The following is a 19,151-nucleotide window of genomic DNA, read 5'->3' on the forward strand; positions in this document are numbered from 1 at the left end:
TTAATTAAGCAATTAAGGACGGTTCTTAATTCGAAAATTAGAATATCTAATGAGTTTCGTAGATTTTAGATTTTACTCATTTAAAGTTTTAGCATCCAAATAAGTTTATTACTGTATAAATGTGGAAATTTGTAAGTGTTGTCCTTGGGACGTGCTTTGCAATGATGATACTGAGCATGGAATTACCATTATCACGGATTGAAGTAAATCTACGTATGAAATATTGTCTAAGTCTTTTACGTTTAGTCGGCATTGTAAAAGATATATCTTTCAACGGTGCTTTCATTTATGTTAGGTAACGGTTTAACTTACCTATATTGTGATTTACATATATAAGTGGATGATGATTGTGAACTGTAGTAATAGGGCTAAGATTCATTTCGACTGTGACATGGGTAGAATTAGATACGACCGAGTCAAGCAATCTTTTGATACCATTGAATACATTGTAGCAATGGGAAATAACTCAACATCAGAGTGCAATAAAATGAATGAAAAATAAACAAAAGAAGAAGAAGTTATAAGTGCTAACGAAAACTAATCATAGTTAAAAATTTTAATATTGAAATTGTTTTACTGGAGAAAGCTTCCGATATAGGGCTAACGCTGTAAGTTAGAGTGAGAGTGGAGGAGCCTACCTATCGCTGCCGTAAGCGTGAGAGAAAGGTATAGTCCAGTCATCTAAGCTTAATTTAGGTAAGAATCTCGGAATTCGAGATACCCAGCTGTAAGTCTGTGAATACTTCTATATTGACACCCTAAAAGTTGACTATTAAACAACTTTTAAATTTCAAGGTCAAAGGAAACAAAAATCGGTTTTTTGCGCTTCTTTTGTAAATAACTCATTTCCTATGGGGTTTTGCTATTTGTATTTATTATCAATATTGTAGAATACAAAATTTTCTACAAATTTTGTTTAAACAATTTTTAATACGGTGAACCGTTTTCGAGTTTCCGTTTCGCGCGGTCACAGGCTCACTTCAGGTCAACCGGTGCCTCCGGTCGAAAACGCTATTATAGTCATTTCCATAAGAAGTAACCGACTCAAAAAAATGACAACAGTAAAACCATACCCATAGTGACAATCACAGATTACACACAAAATAAATATTGATATAACGCAATGAGGTAATCAATGTTTATAAGTATTGAAATTTTAATTTAGATAGCCTATCCACAAGAGTTTAAAATAACACTGTTTTGAATTGTGCAACATGTGAAAGTTTTAGCGCACTAGGAAAGTGGTTGTTAATAAGTGCATCCATACAGTGTGCACTTTTACTGGTCACGGTTAGTTTTAACATAGGAACACGTAACGTAAGTTTATTTCTGTTATTCTGATTTCTTATATTACCAAAGTTTTTAAACAATTGTGATTTTTCTTTACAGGAATACACATTTCTCAGGGCCAAGTGTCCCAGAGCTAAGTGACCGCCCGGCGTTTATTGAATATTTGGATAAAATTATTAGCACATAACCCTAAACTAGAGGTCTAATCCATATAGTTTTTGTTATATACTGGGTTTTTGATTTTTTTTGGAGAGATTCCTAACTTACGGCGCATTTTTATTTTTGTTTTTACTGTTTTTTTTCAATTTGTCTATTTTATTTAGTAACTGTTATTATAGTTTATCAATTCAAGATATTAAATCTATCTAAAATAAAATGAAACAATTTAAAATTTACAAATTAACTCCAATGAATATTATTGTTTTTAAACTATTATAAAACTACATAATATTACCTACAATTTCTTAGAACAATGTCTCAAACATGTACCAAAATACAAACTCTTGAAAAGTGACCATTCTCCAGCCAAAAATTAGTGAAATGGGATTACATCGAAGAAGAAGTAAACCTGAACAACACAGTCCAGCTTAGGACGTTGATGAAGAAGTGTTAAGGTTAGTAGCAGCTGACCTGACTATGATAAGCATTCGCCGAATTGCAATTAGGCTGGGTACATCGAAAGTGACAGTTGCGCTTACTGAAAAAGGAAAGCACTACACCCCTGCCATGCCAAGGTCAAGCGGTACTTCACGCCTGAACAGCTTCTTACCTTGTACCAAGCTCAAGTTCGATCGTGCATGGAGTACTGTTCCCATTTATGGGATGGCTCTGCCAAGTATCAGCTTGATGCCCTGGATTCGGTTGATCGCCGTGCTAGAAGGCTCATCGGTGACCTAGCCAATAAAAAACTTAAGAGTTTGGAACATCGTCGCAAGGTTGCCTGCCTTTCGGTATTCTATAGGATATATTTCGGAGAGTGTGCTCAAGAACTATTTGATCTAGTTCCCCCCTCGCCTTTTTACCATCGAACCGCGAGGCACCGGAAGGATCTGCATCCCTACGTGGTCGATATACCGCGGACGCGTACGAAGCGCTTCGCATCTTCGTTTCTAATTCGCACCGCTAGAATCTGGAATGCTCTTCCAGCTTCCATTTTCCCCAGTTCTTACAACATTAGTACCTTCAAATCAAGAGTGAATAGGCATCTTCTAGGCAAGCGCGCTCCACCTTAGGCTGCATCATCGCTTACCATCAGGTGTGATTGCAGTCAAGCGCTCGTCTATAAATATAAAAAAAAAAAAAAAAAAAAAAAAAAATTTTCGACGCGCACAAAACTTTAAGAGAAGATGACAATATACCGAGACTGGTTTTTGTACGGGCCGCATTCACCAGGGCTGGAATAACTAACTAACTAACTAACTATCGCAATTTACACATTTGGGCTTCCGAAAATCCATTTTTTTTTTCATTTAAATTTTAGGTAATATTATGTAGTTTTATAATAGTTTAAAAAACATTTATTCATTATTTATTTTATATTCATTGGACATTTTTCGGTTTTATGAGGCGAACAAAAAAAGGCTTTGATTTTTCTTTAAACTTTGAGTTAATTTTTTTTTTTTTAAATTGTTTCATTTCATTTTAGATAGATTTCATATTTTGAATTGATAAATTATGATAACAAGTAGTAAATAAAAAAGACTGAATGAAAAAAACAGTAAAAAAAAATAATTTTAAAATAGCTTAGCCAAGCCAGGAATCTCTACACAAAAAATCAGAAACCCAGTAAAAAAACCTATATGGATTAGCCCTCTAATTTAAGGTTATTTGTTAATCTTTTGTCTAAATATTCAATAAACGCCTAGCTAACCTAACTGGGCGGTTAGCTCTGGGACAAGTTGTATATATGCTGGGTAATAGCGATATTTATGGTGATTTGAACGGCGGTCTGCAGCTGTGGAGCATATCTATGATCTTTCTAAATCTAGTAGATTGAATTTTATGGAAATTAATGTTGATCCTGTTAAAAATATTTTTATTTTATTTCAACATTATTATATTGGTTGCCTGGAAGAGATCGCTATGTAGCAATAAGGCAGGCAAATTATTACTACTACTCTGTGTAAACATTTTATTTACAATTTTTCCGTATGTTTATGTGGTGCACAATAAAATTTGATTCATTCATTCAATATTTAACTTATTAGATATTATGATATTCAGATTTTAATTTAATGGAAAATAAGCTTTAGTTTCCCATTAAATTTTAGATAAATTTTAATTTTAAGATATCTATTAAATTACAAATATATTTTCATTTAATTGGAAGTGTTTGAACGAATTGGAAGTAAGCCTCAGTTTCGGGCTCCATTCAATTGGAGTTAAATATTAAGTTGGAGTTTTTCATTAAATTAGACATAAACTTATCGACTTCTACTAAATTAGAAGTGGGCGAATCTTTCAAATTTCAGTTTAAGATTTCTATTAAATTGAAAATAACTTATGGATTTCTATGGGAAGGGGCTTTGTAATTGGGGGATTAATAAGAATACATTTAATTGAATTCACATGTTTTGGACTATTTTTAAATAAGAGGTAATTTAGTCTTTCATTCAATTGGAAGTATTTAACCAAACACGGCAAATCAGCTACTGCCGATGCAAAAGAAAAGGAAGATGGTAGTGCATCAGTCGGGTTGAGATAGGACAAATGGAAAACAACTTTCTATCAAAAATCAAAAATAAAAATAAACAAATTGAAAAGTGTAGGCCCATAATTTTTAACGAATCGAAAACATGGAAAACTTATTCCTGTATTTAAATCGCGCAATAAAAATGACTTAAATAATTACAGGCCTATTACAGTTTTACCAGCACTTACAAATCTTTGAAAAATTATACTTCATCAACTATTGAATCATTTCAATGTTAATAACCTTCGCAAAATTCCATTGGTGTTTTTTGTGATCTATCCAAGGCATTCGATTGCGTTCAACATAAAACCTTATTACTTAAACTAAGCCACTACGGCATCAAAAATGTTGCACTTAATTTAATTGCCTCTTATCTTAGCGAACACACAAAGGTATGCATAAAAGACATAAAGTCTCAGGGTACATCAACCCTAATGGGTGTCCCACAAGGCTCAATTTTGGGTCCTTTCTATTTTTGGTGTATATAAATGATCTCCCACACCATGTCAGTAACACTTGTGACATTGTACTGTTTGCAGATGATACATCTTTAATGACAGAAGTAAAGACAATTCTGACGATGTAAGCCGTGCTATGTCGCATGTATCTCACTGGTTTACTGCTACTAAGTTAGTTTAGAACGCAAAAAAACAAAGTGCGTGGAATTTATGTTACCAAATGTAAAGAAAGTTGATAAAAAACTAATGATAAATGGAGAATCATAAAAAATGGAGAATTCCACAGTTTTTCTAGGAGTTACCTTGGATTGTAAGCTACAGTGGGGTGCCCATATCGAGACACTAGCGGGTAAGCTCAGCTCAGCTTAGCTGCTTATGCTGTCAGAAAGATTAGACAGTTAACAGATGTTGAAACTGCTAGGCTTGTTTATTTTGCATACTTCCATATTGTAATGTCGTATGGGATCTTGTTGTGGGGCAGAGCTGCTGATATAGAAACTATATTTATACTACAGAAAAGAGCTATGCGATCGATACATAAACTCACGCGAATTCCTTTGCGCCAAATTTAAAGAAATAGGTATACTTACAGTAACCTCGCAATATATTTATAATAATATTATCTTTATTAAACAAAACATAAGTAATTATAAACAAAGAGTCGATATAAACAGCCGACTTACTAGAAACGGGCATAAATTAGTGATATCTGCATATCGTCTGAGAAAAGTACAGAAATGCTTTGTGGGGATGGGTATATGCTTTTATAAAATGATACCGAAGGTAATATTAGAACTACCTTTACGTAAGTTTAAACAATATATTTAAAACGATTGATGAATTCCTAAACGACAAGGCTGCTTGGAAGCAGGCCACTCCGCTCTCATCTCTCACAAAACAGAAAAATTCTAAAGATTGTTAAACTATAGAATGATGTTGGAAAAAAGCAATCTGCTGAGTTTCTTGCCGGCTCTTCTCAGTGGAATCTGGCTTCCGAACCGGTGGTAGAGTCACTACAAACAGACTGACTTGACGTTTCAAAAGTGTTTATAAATTAGGTCTACTTGAAATAAATTAATTTTGAATTTTGAATTTTTGAATTCAATCCAACACCACACTTCGTCAGGAGGCGATAACTTTTTCGAAGGACTGTGATTCACATAAAGCGTGTTGAAAAAGCGTTTCCTCCTAGCGGGTGTTCGTGCTCGGGGAACGAAGTCAGACCGTTTATCTTTGGAAGTTGTTCTAGAAAATTAAAGAGGATGAAAGGCTGTCGAAAAAGGAACAGACTATCTTAACATTAAAAAACTAAGTCCCCAGCCACATCTGTCTGTCTGTCTGGGCTCGAAAAACTCGAACGTATTTTCATATAGTTTTCAGTAATGAACAGAGTGACTCGTGCGGTAGGTTTTAATATTTTATTATGGTTTCTGTATAATTTTCAAAAATATAACGAGTTTTGTTAAAGATGCCATACCTTGGAGCTTTGCTGGCGTACGTCGCGCAAATGATTAATGATACATACAAATAATGTGCCTATTACATGTGTAAAGTAATCATTGTTATCTACATAAAATACGCTAGGCAATATACTGCATGTGATATAACTGTTATCGCTTAAGTCACAATAACCGCATTTTGTTATAATTTGTCAATCAAAACACGGTAACAATCGAAAGATGATATTCCTATCGTGTTATAAATCCTCATCCACATAATTAGTTTTATAATTAGGATTGATTACGTACCTGCAAATTCTCTTTCTTTTTAAATTACTCAAATTGGACCTATCGTTTAGTAATTACGACGGATATAGAAATGCTTAAAGCAAGAAAAACTCCGCGGGCAGCCCGCGTACAATATAGTTTGGACATAAAACTTGACCCGGAAGATGGCGCTGCAATTAGGTTCAAATTTTTTTTAGATTAAGAAGGGTATAACCGATTTGTTGCAGACAAAGTTGCAAGGGCTAGCTTGTATATAGATAAATAAAATTATTCAATCTTATAAAGTATTAATATTGTGTTAGAGTAATAAATAAGTTCGTAAGGTAGCACACCTAAATAAAACTTGTTTAAAAGGAAGAGATGAGGTGCATCTATTAAATAGATACACATACATTGTCTCACTTACACAAGCAGAGGGGGTAGCTGTCAATCGGATAGTCTTGTGACGGACAAGGTACGGACTGGACGTGCGCCTACACTCGTGACTGTGTAGTAGTGAGCCAGTGAATTTAAAATACTACCGGCCGTGTACCGGCCATTACACTTAGTAATAGGGTTCCGTTGATATCCTTCGGACCAAGTCACTAAAAAATATTAATTTTATTACGAGACATGTCTTCTTTTTTAGTTAATCACTCACATCGCTGCGGAGCTGGAAGAGGTATCGGAGCAGTCTGTGTTGACGTTGCACTTCCGCTTCAACAGTGAACTCGTCGTCGACATCGATGGTACAATGGTGGGCGTCATCGGATCCGTGCCTCGGACATACAGTCACGTTTACCCCTTAGTAGATCTTTATGGAAGGGTTTGTCAGGTACATTCAGTGAATATTACTGTAGTTGACGTCAGTGAACTTGATAATATCATCGATCAACTTATTCCAGTAGTCGAAATCTTTTAACTAGTCAAACTTGTAAAGTTTTATGAGTGAATTTTCTAATAAAAGTTAAATATACGACGTATTCCAAAACGTCAACTGCCACTGTTTTTTTTGCAGAAATCACACACTCGTGCCTACGGACAGGCCCTCACACACACGCACGCATAAACGCACACGCTTGCACAAACGCACACGCACGCTCACACACACAAACACATCATACACTCACGAACATTTATATCGTACACATTTTTATATCAGTCTTTACTCGTTTATGTATTACTTGATCGATGATACATACATTCAGTAAGGCATCACAATAGCTGATGATAACACAACGACCTTGATAATTAAATCATTGCTAACTTGCAGGTATCAGTTTTACTCCATCCTTACACAGTCGTAACTGGTACATCGCTAGACTTGCCTGTGATTGCTGAAAATCGCCGAGAGGAAGAATTTTTAATGGAATTTAATTTTGATGACAACGATGAAGATCAGCCTGCAATAGAGCGAGTTGAGACCAGACTGAGGAAAACCAAAGCGTACAGTCAAGACAACCTAATGGAGAGCTTCGAGCCTTTGGTTCCACAACCAGGCCCGAGTTCGGCTTCAAGACCTGTTGTTAATAACGAAATGAAAAACAAAGAAATTAAAACTCATAGCCCTTGTCGCACCATGCACCATAGTTTAATTCTCACGCAGCCTTCTGATAACAGGGACATTTCGTTCCCCACGGTCCAGCGGAGTCGTTCCACGCAAGATTTTTGTCGTATGTCTGATTCATTCATAGTGTCAGACGCGCTTCGACTCACTTACAGTGTTGGGTACCGGGACGATGCCCGAATCCTTGATGAGATCTGCGACACTAATATACGGCACAACGACCGCTATCCCGAGGCAAACGACGTGGACAATTTAGACAATGAAATAATGGATGCATTGACTTTCGAAATGGGAAATCTGCCAGATCTAACCGAGGAGCAATCCTCGTCCATAGATGAGTCCACGCGGCGCGATGATTTATGCTCGGAGCCGTTAACTGCTGAGAATTTGAACTATTTAAATCGAATACTGTGTTTGGATCAGGAATGTGGTGGACAGAGTTTGGAGGCCGAATGGGAAGCGTTCGGAGAGGGCTGTGAACATTTGCATCTAGTGTTGAAGTACTGGAACTATCTGGTGCTGCCATATCCGGAATTGAGGCAGGCGGTGTCCTGGGGCCAAGTTAGGTGCTACTGCAGCAATTGCCAACCAGAAGCGCAACCTCCTTTGGCAGGTAACTGAGATAGCGGAGACACCATTTATAGCACCATATGTAACTTATGGTAACATGGAAATGGCAACGTATCACTGACAACGAATTAATTACCTCGTATTAATGTCACTAAGTTTTCTCATCATAACCGGTTATTTTGAGAATACCGAAATTTGCAGAAGCGCTTGTTGTATTCAGTAAGGTTTATGAATCCTAAATAAGAAGAACGCGAATGAAGCTCGTTATCAACGGTGCTCTTTAAACGTTTTTGCACCATAACTCTTGCCATTTCGTTCGTTCAAAGATCCAGTAGATATGCAGTATTGTAAGTAGTATAAGACTGTGCCTTTATAGGTAAATATTTCGGGCCTCACAAATAAAATGAACCTGGAATAACGTAATTTAACGTCGTCTTAAAATGACAGTTTTGTCACTCATCCTACAATATGGCTCTTATTTGCAAGGTCCTATGCATTTAACTATCTGTGGTTATATATTATCTGGTATTAGGGTGGGTGCGCATTGAGCGGATTGATGGCGTTGGCGCGGCTTCACGGGGTTTCTGGCACATGACACGGTCAACACTGGGCGCCGCGCAGGCTGTAAACGGAGAAACCGGCGTAGCGAAGCGTCCGCGATCTCTCGCCTCTTCACCATCCAACGCTATTTCTTTAGGAGATATGTAAGTAAATTTTTAAATACTAAACCACTACCCAGGGTTATTTGTCAAAAGTATAATATAAAAATTAAAGATTATGAGAAGAAATTATGGAAACTCTAGCTGTTGTTCGCGATACGTCCGCTTTTATTACGGTTTTTCACATATCCCTCGTGAACCTTTTGCTATCCTGGGACAAAAAGACTATGTCACTCTCCGTCCTTTTCATTTACTCTTTGCAAAAATCAAGCTGATTTGTTGATTAGTTTGGTCGTAAAGGAAGGGCAATCAATCAAACACAATTTCGTATTTATAATATTAGTAAGGATTGATTTATAATCATAGGTAAAGTTGGGTAATGATATGGTTCCAACTGCCTTATTGATGTACTGGTTTGCTTGTTCGAAGAGTCAGTCAGTTAAAAGGTTCAAAAGTAGTGCTATCCTTACACCGCATCCTCTGAAAAAGGGTAACACTATTTAAAACATTAATAAGTTCAAAGATTTGTGTACACCAGAATTGTTTAAATAATGGAGGGCCATTATTTCTTCTCATTTTTACATAATTCCACAGCAAATAACTTTAAAGTTAATTTCGAAGAAATAAAATAGCTTAATGAACTTTTCATTCTCGTCCTAAAAAATTTAGGCAACAGATGAAAATAAAGTTCTTTAATAATTAAAAATAATTTATTTTTCAGTTGGCTAGATGAAGAAGGAAAGCCACATCATACAATACTGGCGATTGAGATTGACATCGAGTGAGTATAATCAACTATTTGTTCTTGTGTATAATTTTGTTTCGATAGATTCCAATGAACCTTTTATTATATACACAAATAGCAGTCGTCCGCGTTTGTATTTGTTTTTAAAAGCATCCCGTAATAAGTGATTATTTTTAAACACGGACGTTGAACTTTTCCAATAGTGTATCTCTAAAAATGGCTGTTTTGTTTATGTGTAGTCTTTAAATCTTTTAAATTTCTTCTAAATTAAAGGTCCAATTGGTATTAATTAAAAAGTATTTTAATCCTATACAACGTGTAACAGAATGACGAAATAAACACCGAGGTAATTCTACAGAGGCTGTAGAGCTAGCTACATTATTTATTGTCTCTGATAGTTATCTGTGAAACCGAAACTCTAGTAGTTTTTGAGTAAACCAGATACAGCCCTAACAGCAAATGCAAAAGTAAAATCAAGTGACTCCGGTCACTTAATTTGCTACGCGTCGCGTAGCGTAGGTACTTTACACTTGTCGGTCTTTGATCTTCAACATATAGAATGTTTTCACTTTATTTTAATAGAAAAATCAAATATGCTCCTTTTGATTTAATATTTTACAGTGCGATTCCTTATGAAACATACTTTATGCACCCTTCAACAGTATTACGAAATTCCGTTACACGTTGTATAATTTAGCCGTATTAAGAAAAATATTAAAACTAGTTTCAAAAGATATTTCTTTATCTGTTTATATTGTATTGTTTGATATTTTTGTATGTATTTGATGACTTAAACGTTGTTAGTTACATTTATATATACTATTTATTACTTAGGTACGTATTTAAACTTCAACATATAAGGAAACTATGTCCAGATTATTTCTGTTTGCTTAATTTTTTTATACCTCTATTAGAGAGTTCTTGACTGCGATCTGACCCGATGGGATTTTTCTTCGTTAGTTTTTTTTAAAATTAATATTTCATTCCTCTTTTTACTTACAGGGGCAGTGATGCAGACAAAGATCGCCTCCTTGCTTTCTTAATTCACATGAAATCGCATGCAGTTTTTGTTGAAGATAGTCCACTCAGTTTGGATGAATAATTATTCGAAAAAGCAATTAAAGAGGCAAAACACGGAAGCTCTCAAAAAGTTTATTGTTTGTCAACATTTTTAAACGTTATCGAAAACATTCGTCCGTTAAAATTATTTTCGAAACTAATATAATTTATTAAACATCAAAAAACATTTTTTTTTAATGTTCCTTGTTTTGCCTCTGTTTTCTAAAGTTAAGAAATATTGCGTTAACATGTTTCTAAATGATTATTGAAAGCCTATTTAAGTATTTTTATCGTTTGAAATTTTCCGGTCATAATTATTTATTTTGATCGTACTGTGTGTGGTTCAAGTGTTTTTGATCTAAAGAAAGACATTAAAATCATAAGTTTTAAGACAAACTGTTTTTAACATGTACTGTTTTTACTTTGTATACTGACAGTGCATATATTCACGACATTTTGATAAATATTTATTACTTTAAATGTTATGATTTACTAATTTATTGTATGTTGACTTATTCAAATGTAAAAAAAAAGACATTAACTTCTGTCATTTATATTTTATTTATAGGTAACTTTACGGCAGTGGCGCAGTAGGCAGCGACCCTAGAGTGAGTCCAAGACTCAGAAATCAGGGTCGCTGCCGTGGGTTCGATTCCCACAACTGGAAAATGTTTGATTGATGAACATGAATGTTTTTCAGTGACTGGGTGTAATTATAATAATATACATAAGTATTTACGAATATTATTGTATGTATTATGTATATTATTCAAAAAAAATGTTCATCCGCCGTCTTTAGTACACATAACACAAGCTACCCTAACTGTGGGGCTAGATAGCGATGTGTCTTAGTATATTTATTTATTTTAAGGTGAGTCACTTTTCCATCTCATTAAAAAGTTATCAACAAAATTCCGTAGACGCTTTAAAATATTGGGACTGTTCATTTATTCGAAAGAAAGAATAAAATTATTTGTGGTAAAATCCCGCACAAAATAACGTATTATTTCTTACATAATTTGTTTCTACGCTTATCTTGTATCTACATGGCGTTTTCAGTATAACCTCTTATGATAAATGAACAGTCATGTAAGTTTATTAATATTATTACAAAACATGTATTTAATGTTTAGCATATTATATCAGAAAAAATATAAAATGTTAGTGATATAGAACGCTTCGCTTGTAGGACGATCAATTTTTACCAGTAAACGTTAGAAATATGGCATAGACTACGAATATATTATACCTACTTATCTAAAAGTATAGACAGCAAATATACTTCTTCGTTAATTTATTTGTTTGATCTTGAATTATAAGAACTATCTTTCTGACAGTTACCATTACGCCTACTTGGTAGTCTTGGGCGGTGTTAGTAAAGTATAACTGCGACGTCTGTCAGACAGTACGATCTATGTATGTTTGGTCATTAAATCGGCTGTTACTAAGGAGTTTACTGTCTGGCGATTGGATCAACCATTTTTGGAAGCCGAGGCATAAATCAAGTCCGTCACAGTTTTTGTGAATTGATCTTTCGATTCCAATTATTTTATATTACAGTACTACCACAACTGTAAAGTTTCAAATATGTTTATTTTAATTTTTAGTGACCATCACAATAATCTACGTAGAAAATATTACTACTATTAGTTTCTATAGTTTAGCTTTATTTGGTTTAGTAATTATATCCTGTATGCGTAAATAATCCGTGAAACGGAACGCTTAAGGAGTATTATAAGAATTTAAAATGGTCTGTTAAAAATTAAAGTGTAAAACGGTCTTTTCTTTGTATAAATAAATACCTGTTCGTAAAATAGTCTTACCAATAAGACCAGCTGAACTATTATTTCGTACGTTATCTTTACATCTTTACCGAATACTTTTTTGCCGAAGAGTATAATGTTTTTAAACGTGTTTAAAGAAATCATGTTGAAAGAAATGTCTAATTTAATAATTATTTATTATATTAAAATAACGAATAAAGAGAGTTCAGTTCAGAGTTCTTATGGTTTATACGAGCTTCGTACAACGAAGCCACTTGAAATAATATGGTCTTAAGTTATGCTGCTTAGATATTACGTGACATATTTTCACGTTAACGTAGGTATAATCTTCGATGTCTGGCTACTTAAGAATGAATGTCATAATATTATTAACAATATAATTATACAATATATAGTCATGAGGTTATATCCTAGATAGGCTAAGTCCGTAATCCATATCTAAAGTCAATTTTAAATGAGAGATTGCCGAGTTTCTTGCTGGTTCTTCTCGGAGGTAGGCCTTTCCGAACCAGTGGTAGAGCCATCTACGTAAGTTTGATATACAAATTTATATCCACGACCGACTCAATTGATTAATTAATCTACTTCTTACTCTAACCCGAATATAACTAGAAAATATCTGAGTGAAGAACTCTGAAGCACTCCGTTTTTTATATACTCCTTTTATTGGTGGCAAATAAAGTAAATAAACATTCAATCAAGATCCCTTCGTTGTTGCCTCCGGATTGACTGGCGGGTGTAAGGGCCAGTTCCGTCCCATTTCCCTTTTAAAGGCCAGAATTCATTGAGGCTTTGACTCATCTCCTCTAGATCCATAGTATGGACAATAGACATTACATGATTAGTTTACAATCAAGCTGCTAAGTTTAGTTTGGACACATCATTATTATTCTTTATTTACACACCACATGAAGTAAAAGAATTATACAAGAAAACAGAAACATAAAAATAGAAGCTTAATACAAAATATTAGACATATTTCAACATATTTATCCATAGAGTTCACTTCATTTGTTAGGATAAATAGATTTTGAAGGATTTTTCTCATTATAATTGATTTTGTATGTGAAGTAAGGGAAAATATAGAAATATAAAAAGTTTCAGCAATTGCTTTTGCGGTATTCAGTTCTGATGATCAAACTCTATTTCATTTGGTGCTTCGATGCAATCTTATTGATACTGTGCTGAATACGTGAATTTTTGCGTTTAACTATAAATTATATTCTATAAGCATCAGTGATATCTGATTGTGTTTAGTTATATCCGTATTGCTGTGATTTAGTATCTTACCACCGAGAGATTGTATAAGAAAAATGAATCAAACCAATATTTATTGGTTTGATTCATTTTTCGCTGTTTCTAATTTTATGGGCAGTATATTATTCCCGTAAGGCCAAATTAAAAAGCTGCATCTTTCAATTTTAATCTAGGATCTTTTTCTTTTATTTTTGATCTCATATTAGTCGAATATTGTAGAATTGGTAAGATAGATATGATTTTAGTAAACTATTTATTTCATTGAGAACTAGTACAGAAAAATTTATGTATGTACTGTTTATGTAGATCGATTTGTATTATATGTGTATTTTATAGCTTTAAGGATATGAAAATATGAAAGTTACGAATATCACATATACCTATGCGCTTTATTACTTCGTATGATACTCAACTAGCTCATATCAATATCGTATTTAGCCCATTGTGTATATTTATTTATTTGATATGGAAGTATCTGTAGTTCCTAAATATATGAAAAGAAAAAAAATTAATCACTTGTAAGATTACCGCGACCAAGATTACCGCGGGGGTAATCTTGGTCGGATTACCAATTGTAGGCCTCGTCAGATATATTTTTTTGGGATCTGCTATCACCCCAAAAAATCTATCTACTCCATTATAGCCAAATAAGCCTGCAGTCTCGAAATTTTAATAAAAAATTTTTCGATCGTAAAGCACTCTCTGATGCTTCGCATCATGAGTCGTGCAATATTTTTTTTCCTTGTAAACGTCCTTCCTCCTTAGTGATTGGCTTTTGTTTAGCTTGGGTTCGCGACGTCCACGGGACCGTTTTCGGGTTGGGATTGAAAAGAATTTGGAATTGTTAGGTATCAGGTTTTTCTGCTAAAAAAAACAAAGTTTTGAAATTGATTTTGTCCAACTCGTATCATGCACGGTTAAGCCCGGTCCCGATTTTTTAACTAAAATTTGATTTACATTACCCGCATCGGAGTTGTGTGGACGTTAATAGGCTGATGATAGTGTACCTTGTAAACTGAGCAACTACAAATCCAAGTAAGGTTCTATGTATAAGATACTGCCATTCATTCAAAGTAATATAAAATACAATTCGCGTTGAACCAGAAGGCTAAAAAAGATTTGCGTTAATAATTTGAGACTAACTTCAGGCTGTATAAGACGGGAGCCGGATCACTGCGAGACAACTGTAAATTATTATGTCATTATCAGACCATCGTTCACAGACTGATATAAAATGAATAACAGTTACAAATATATAAACAATGATGTAGTGGTAATTCTATATGATTAGCGCCATTTTGGCGCTGTCAGTTGTGAACCTTTAACGTCCAGAATACAAAATTTTTAATATGACGCTTTGTCAGACTAAGGATGACAATTTTGGCAGTTCGTCTTTTAAGTTTGGTAATGTTGCCGGTTAAATGTGCTTTAGAAACAGCGTACTTCTTTGATGGATAACGCCCACTTAGTAAAATGCCACACACACCAAACTTGGAATCAAATCGATTTGTACATAAAATAAATCGAACATAACATTACCGAACTTAAAATTCGTAAAACTTATTAAAAGGGTCAGCGGTTTAAATGTTTATCAGAGTTGTGTGATCTTTCGATTTCGGTCGATACAGATGTTTATATGTGCAGTGCCTCACTTGTAACTAAACGCGTAGCTTTTTAAGAAATAATAATCTACTGACAGATTTCTTATGATATTTCCTTTGTCGATAATGATCGGTTGTGTAGTAATGTATGTTTATTAGGAATTAAGGTGATGGTATTGAAGGAAAATGATTAATTATGCCCAGAAAATATGAATGAAACTATGCGGGAAATATGATAATAAGCATTGGAAATATTACTGGTAATTTTGCCCGCTGTAGCCTGAGGACTGCAAAGGCTTAAAGAAGGATCGGTCTTTAGATATAACACTTTTGATTTTAACCACGGTTTTGTCTTCCGCGTATCATCGTTGTCGATTTTTCAGACAATTCTATACTAGTAACCATATAACCAATCTGTCATATTAAAATTGCCCGGGTTTACTGTCCCATAATAACTTTCATCATGTCTATAACATAATACATAAAATAATATGTAAAATAACCTACAGGTATTCAATTACACATGTATCCTGCTATAGTTTCTCACGGGACTTTTTTACGCTTTAGAACATAATCATAATTATAGTGTAGGATATGCGAGATATTTTCTTTTACAGTATTATCCGGCAGCGTTTAAAGTATGCATAGATATAAGCTCTGTTTACAAGTTATGGATTTAAATAAAACATAAAAAGTTATATTGGTGATTAGTGAAGTGTATGATGTAATATGTATAAAATATCATCGAATTAGCTCATGGTTTCATTTTGGTTGTGTGTGTTAATCTGATGAAATTTAAAATTATAGAAAAAAAATTGAATCTACACTAAAACGATTTGAAAATATCTAGACCTAATTCTCTTCTTCATTGAAAAACCTTTACGCGGTAAATTTTGATACATTCGTTCAAGTACTTTTTACGGACTATGAATATAATCTTTTTAAAACCCAGATACTGTTTTATTTGCACTGTTAAAATTTCGTTTAAACTGACAAGTTTTAATTTCGGTAACAGGTTAAATTACTACTTACTTACTCTATCGATACATCGTACCGGTTAAGAGTTGCGAGTTATCAAGTATTTCATTTAAATATTCTCACAGCAAGCGAACAAAGTAACATTGTGGGACATTAATATGTCTGTGGACGGTGATTGGTCAAATACGAAAAGAAGAATAAAAGTGTATTCCTTTCAATCAATAAAATAATTTTCTAAATTAGTCCACAACTGAGGAAGACATCAGTTAATATCCATAAACAGCCATCAAACCTTCAATAAAACAGAACTGCCTCCATTTTTAAGTTGGAAAACAATAACCATATAACTGTTTAAAATTAAAAAATATTTAAATGCTATCTGTAATAAATAGGTTTGTCTATATTAGCATAGAAATAAAAAAAAAAATCATAACTGATCCCTTCTTTTCATGCATGTTTTTTACAATGCACTATAGTTTGTCATAACTCATAAATAATCCAATAAAAATAATTAAATCCCCAGTGGGTCAAAATATTGTCATGTTATTTTTAAGTACCTGCTATCTTTGCCCCGCGGGTAGTATCCAAACCGATACTCAAAAGCAATGTTCCTGAGATAAGCTAGTTCAGACATACAAACACTTCAGCTTTATAATCTATAAATATATATATTTAAAACGACTTATATTAGGTAGTATAGAGGTAGGAACAGCTATGAAGCGAACTACGTCCGCATAGTCGTTGAAAAGCAATTGAGATGATGGTGCTAGTAAACCAAAATCATTTTCTGCCGAATTTATTAAGCTGGTCGCACATTACATATCATGCGTGTTTTAATAAATGGAAATGCGTGTGGATTAGGTCAAGGAAAGTATTTGCGTGCGAGTTGACTTGCTAAGGCTATAAAGTGTCATCGCTATGATAAGTAATAAGTTTTTTCATTATTAATGTATTAATGTTATGTTTATAAACATATATACAAAATAAGTCTTTACGTTCTTTAAAATGAATACATAGAATCAGTCAATCATCACATGCTCACTCAAATAAGAGCTAAGATATCTATCTTAGCTCTTATTTGTAATTCGTTATGACTTAACTATCGAACATCTCTAAATTGTTAAATATATAATATATATTTATTTAAAAATATGTTTTTTTTTATAAAAAGCAATAAAAATTATGAAGCTATAATTTAGACATCTTTAATAGGAACTGCTATTTTTATGAGTTTAGATAAATCAGTTTATTTTATTGGCCATGCTAGCTAATCGTACTCCTAATATGATCAGTTTCGCAAACTATTATCATCTTTTATTTGCGATAGCTAATTTTAACATAATTTAATAACCTATATAATATCTGTAATCAATTTTTAATAACGCGATTCTTGATTTTATTCAATAAATAAAATTGTAACTCATTATTTTTGTTTTTTTTATCACATGAACCTTCCGACATAAGCAGTCAAAAATTATGTTAAAAAGAAATATATCGTTTAACAATGTAAATCTAACACTACCACATTATTAATTAAGTATATCTGCACACAATACTTGAAAATAAACTATTACATAAATTTGCGAACTGTTTTTATTTTACTCCCCACTACGTACTATCCACTTTTCTTTGCGTAAGGGTTTCTCAATTACCGAAAAATATCTTCGGTGGGATAGGTACTCAACCGATAGATAAAGAAAGGTTCTGCAAACTATCAACTATCAACATAACTAATGATATTATAATAGCCTTTTTAATGAAAAATAATAGTCAAAATCGGTTCAGATTAGCCGGTTCAGAGTGATTATAGATTATTGATTCAGATTTTGTGATAAAAAATATCTTTAGGCCAAGGCCTTGAATATCTACTGTAAACGTCAGTGTTTCAGGCAGACGGCAGACAAAATTTATATCTCCTGACAGGGGATATCAATTTTATATATAATAAACATGTCTACCTACTAAAGCACGGGAACATAGAATGTGAGAATTTTACCCCCGCTTATTATTACACATATAATATTAATTGGATATTATTTCCACTTGTGCGCCAAACGTAAAGCTGTGGCAGAAGATTTGTATCCTTTCCCGGTAGAGATCATTGTCTCCTGCCCATGCTAGCCTTGCTGATACAATTGTAATGAACAGTATTTTGTGGTCAATTGTGGTAGATTCACCAATCAATACTACCTGCAGGAGAGATGGCCCACCACACCGGGCAGAAGACTGGTCTATGATCTCTGTAGATTGCAGTAGTAACACGGAGGACGCTGCTGCCAGTTCTTGATTAGTCTCTGTAGTAGTCACCTCTAAAGACACCAGCGGAGGTAATGACAACTGATATGCCGTCACGAGTTTCCTTAATTTGGCTAGCTTCTGACTTCAGTCTTTTAATAATGTCCGACTGTTTTGAAAAGAACTCCCCTCATTGGAGAAAGGGTTTTAGAACATAAAAACAAACGGCAGTTTTATGTGAACATGCTCACAGCCCAGACAAATCCGTTTGGGGAAGCATTTTCCACGGGAAGTGCTAAAAGGGCGTCGTACAAGGGAGGCACCGGTACGTTCTTAAGAGATCCCGGAGCTTCCAATCATGTGCCAAGGTACAGTGCGCAGAAATCCCAAGAAGTCTCTTTTCTCCCCCAAGAAGTCTGGTATCTTGTAATCACGAGCTCCGTCAACAGAATAAAATGTATCTCATAGAACTAAGGTAAGAATATAGTATTTTTGATATTATATCAGGATGGTATAGGATTCGGAAAGACGGTCAATTTAAAAGTTCGTG

The 19,151-nt window shown here is 33.9% G+C and overlaps 1 protein-coding gene across 1 annotated transcript in view; it reads left to right on the forward strand.

Annotated features, from left to right (window-relative positions):
• LOC120636136 (neuralized-like protein 4) overlaps nucleotides 1-10,879 on the forward strand; it is a 53,136-nt gene extending 42,257 nt beyond the window's left edge. Inside the window, exons 27-31 of the mRNA XM_039907450.1 lie at nucleotides 6,796-6,981; nucleotides 7,420-8,326; nucleotides 8,816-8,987; nucleotides 9,664-9,723; nucleotides 10,690-10,879. Of these exons, the coding sequence (XP_039763384.1) occupies nucleotides 6,796-6,981; nucleotides 7,420-8,326; nucleotides 8,816-8,987; nucleotides 9,664-9,723; nucleotides 10,690-10,789 (1,425 nt within the window). The 3' untranslated portion in view covers nucleotides 10,790-10,879. The remainder of the gene's footprint in view (nucleotides 1-6,795; nucleotides 6,982-7,419; nucleotides 8,327-8,815; nucleotides 8,988-9,663; nucleotides 9,724-10,689) is intronic.
• The last annotated feature ends 8,272 nt before the right edge of the window (nucleotides 10,880-19,151 follow it).

The sequence above is a fragment of the Pararge aegeria genome, chromosome Z (genome assembly GCF_905163445.1).
Source record: "Pararge aegeria chromosome Z, ilParAegt1.1, whole genome shotgun sequence".
In the NCBI taxonomy this organism is placed as follows: Eukaryota; Metazoa; Arthropoda; class Insecta; order Lepidoptera; family Nymphalidae; genus Pararge; species Pararge aegeria.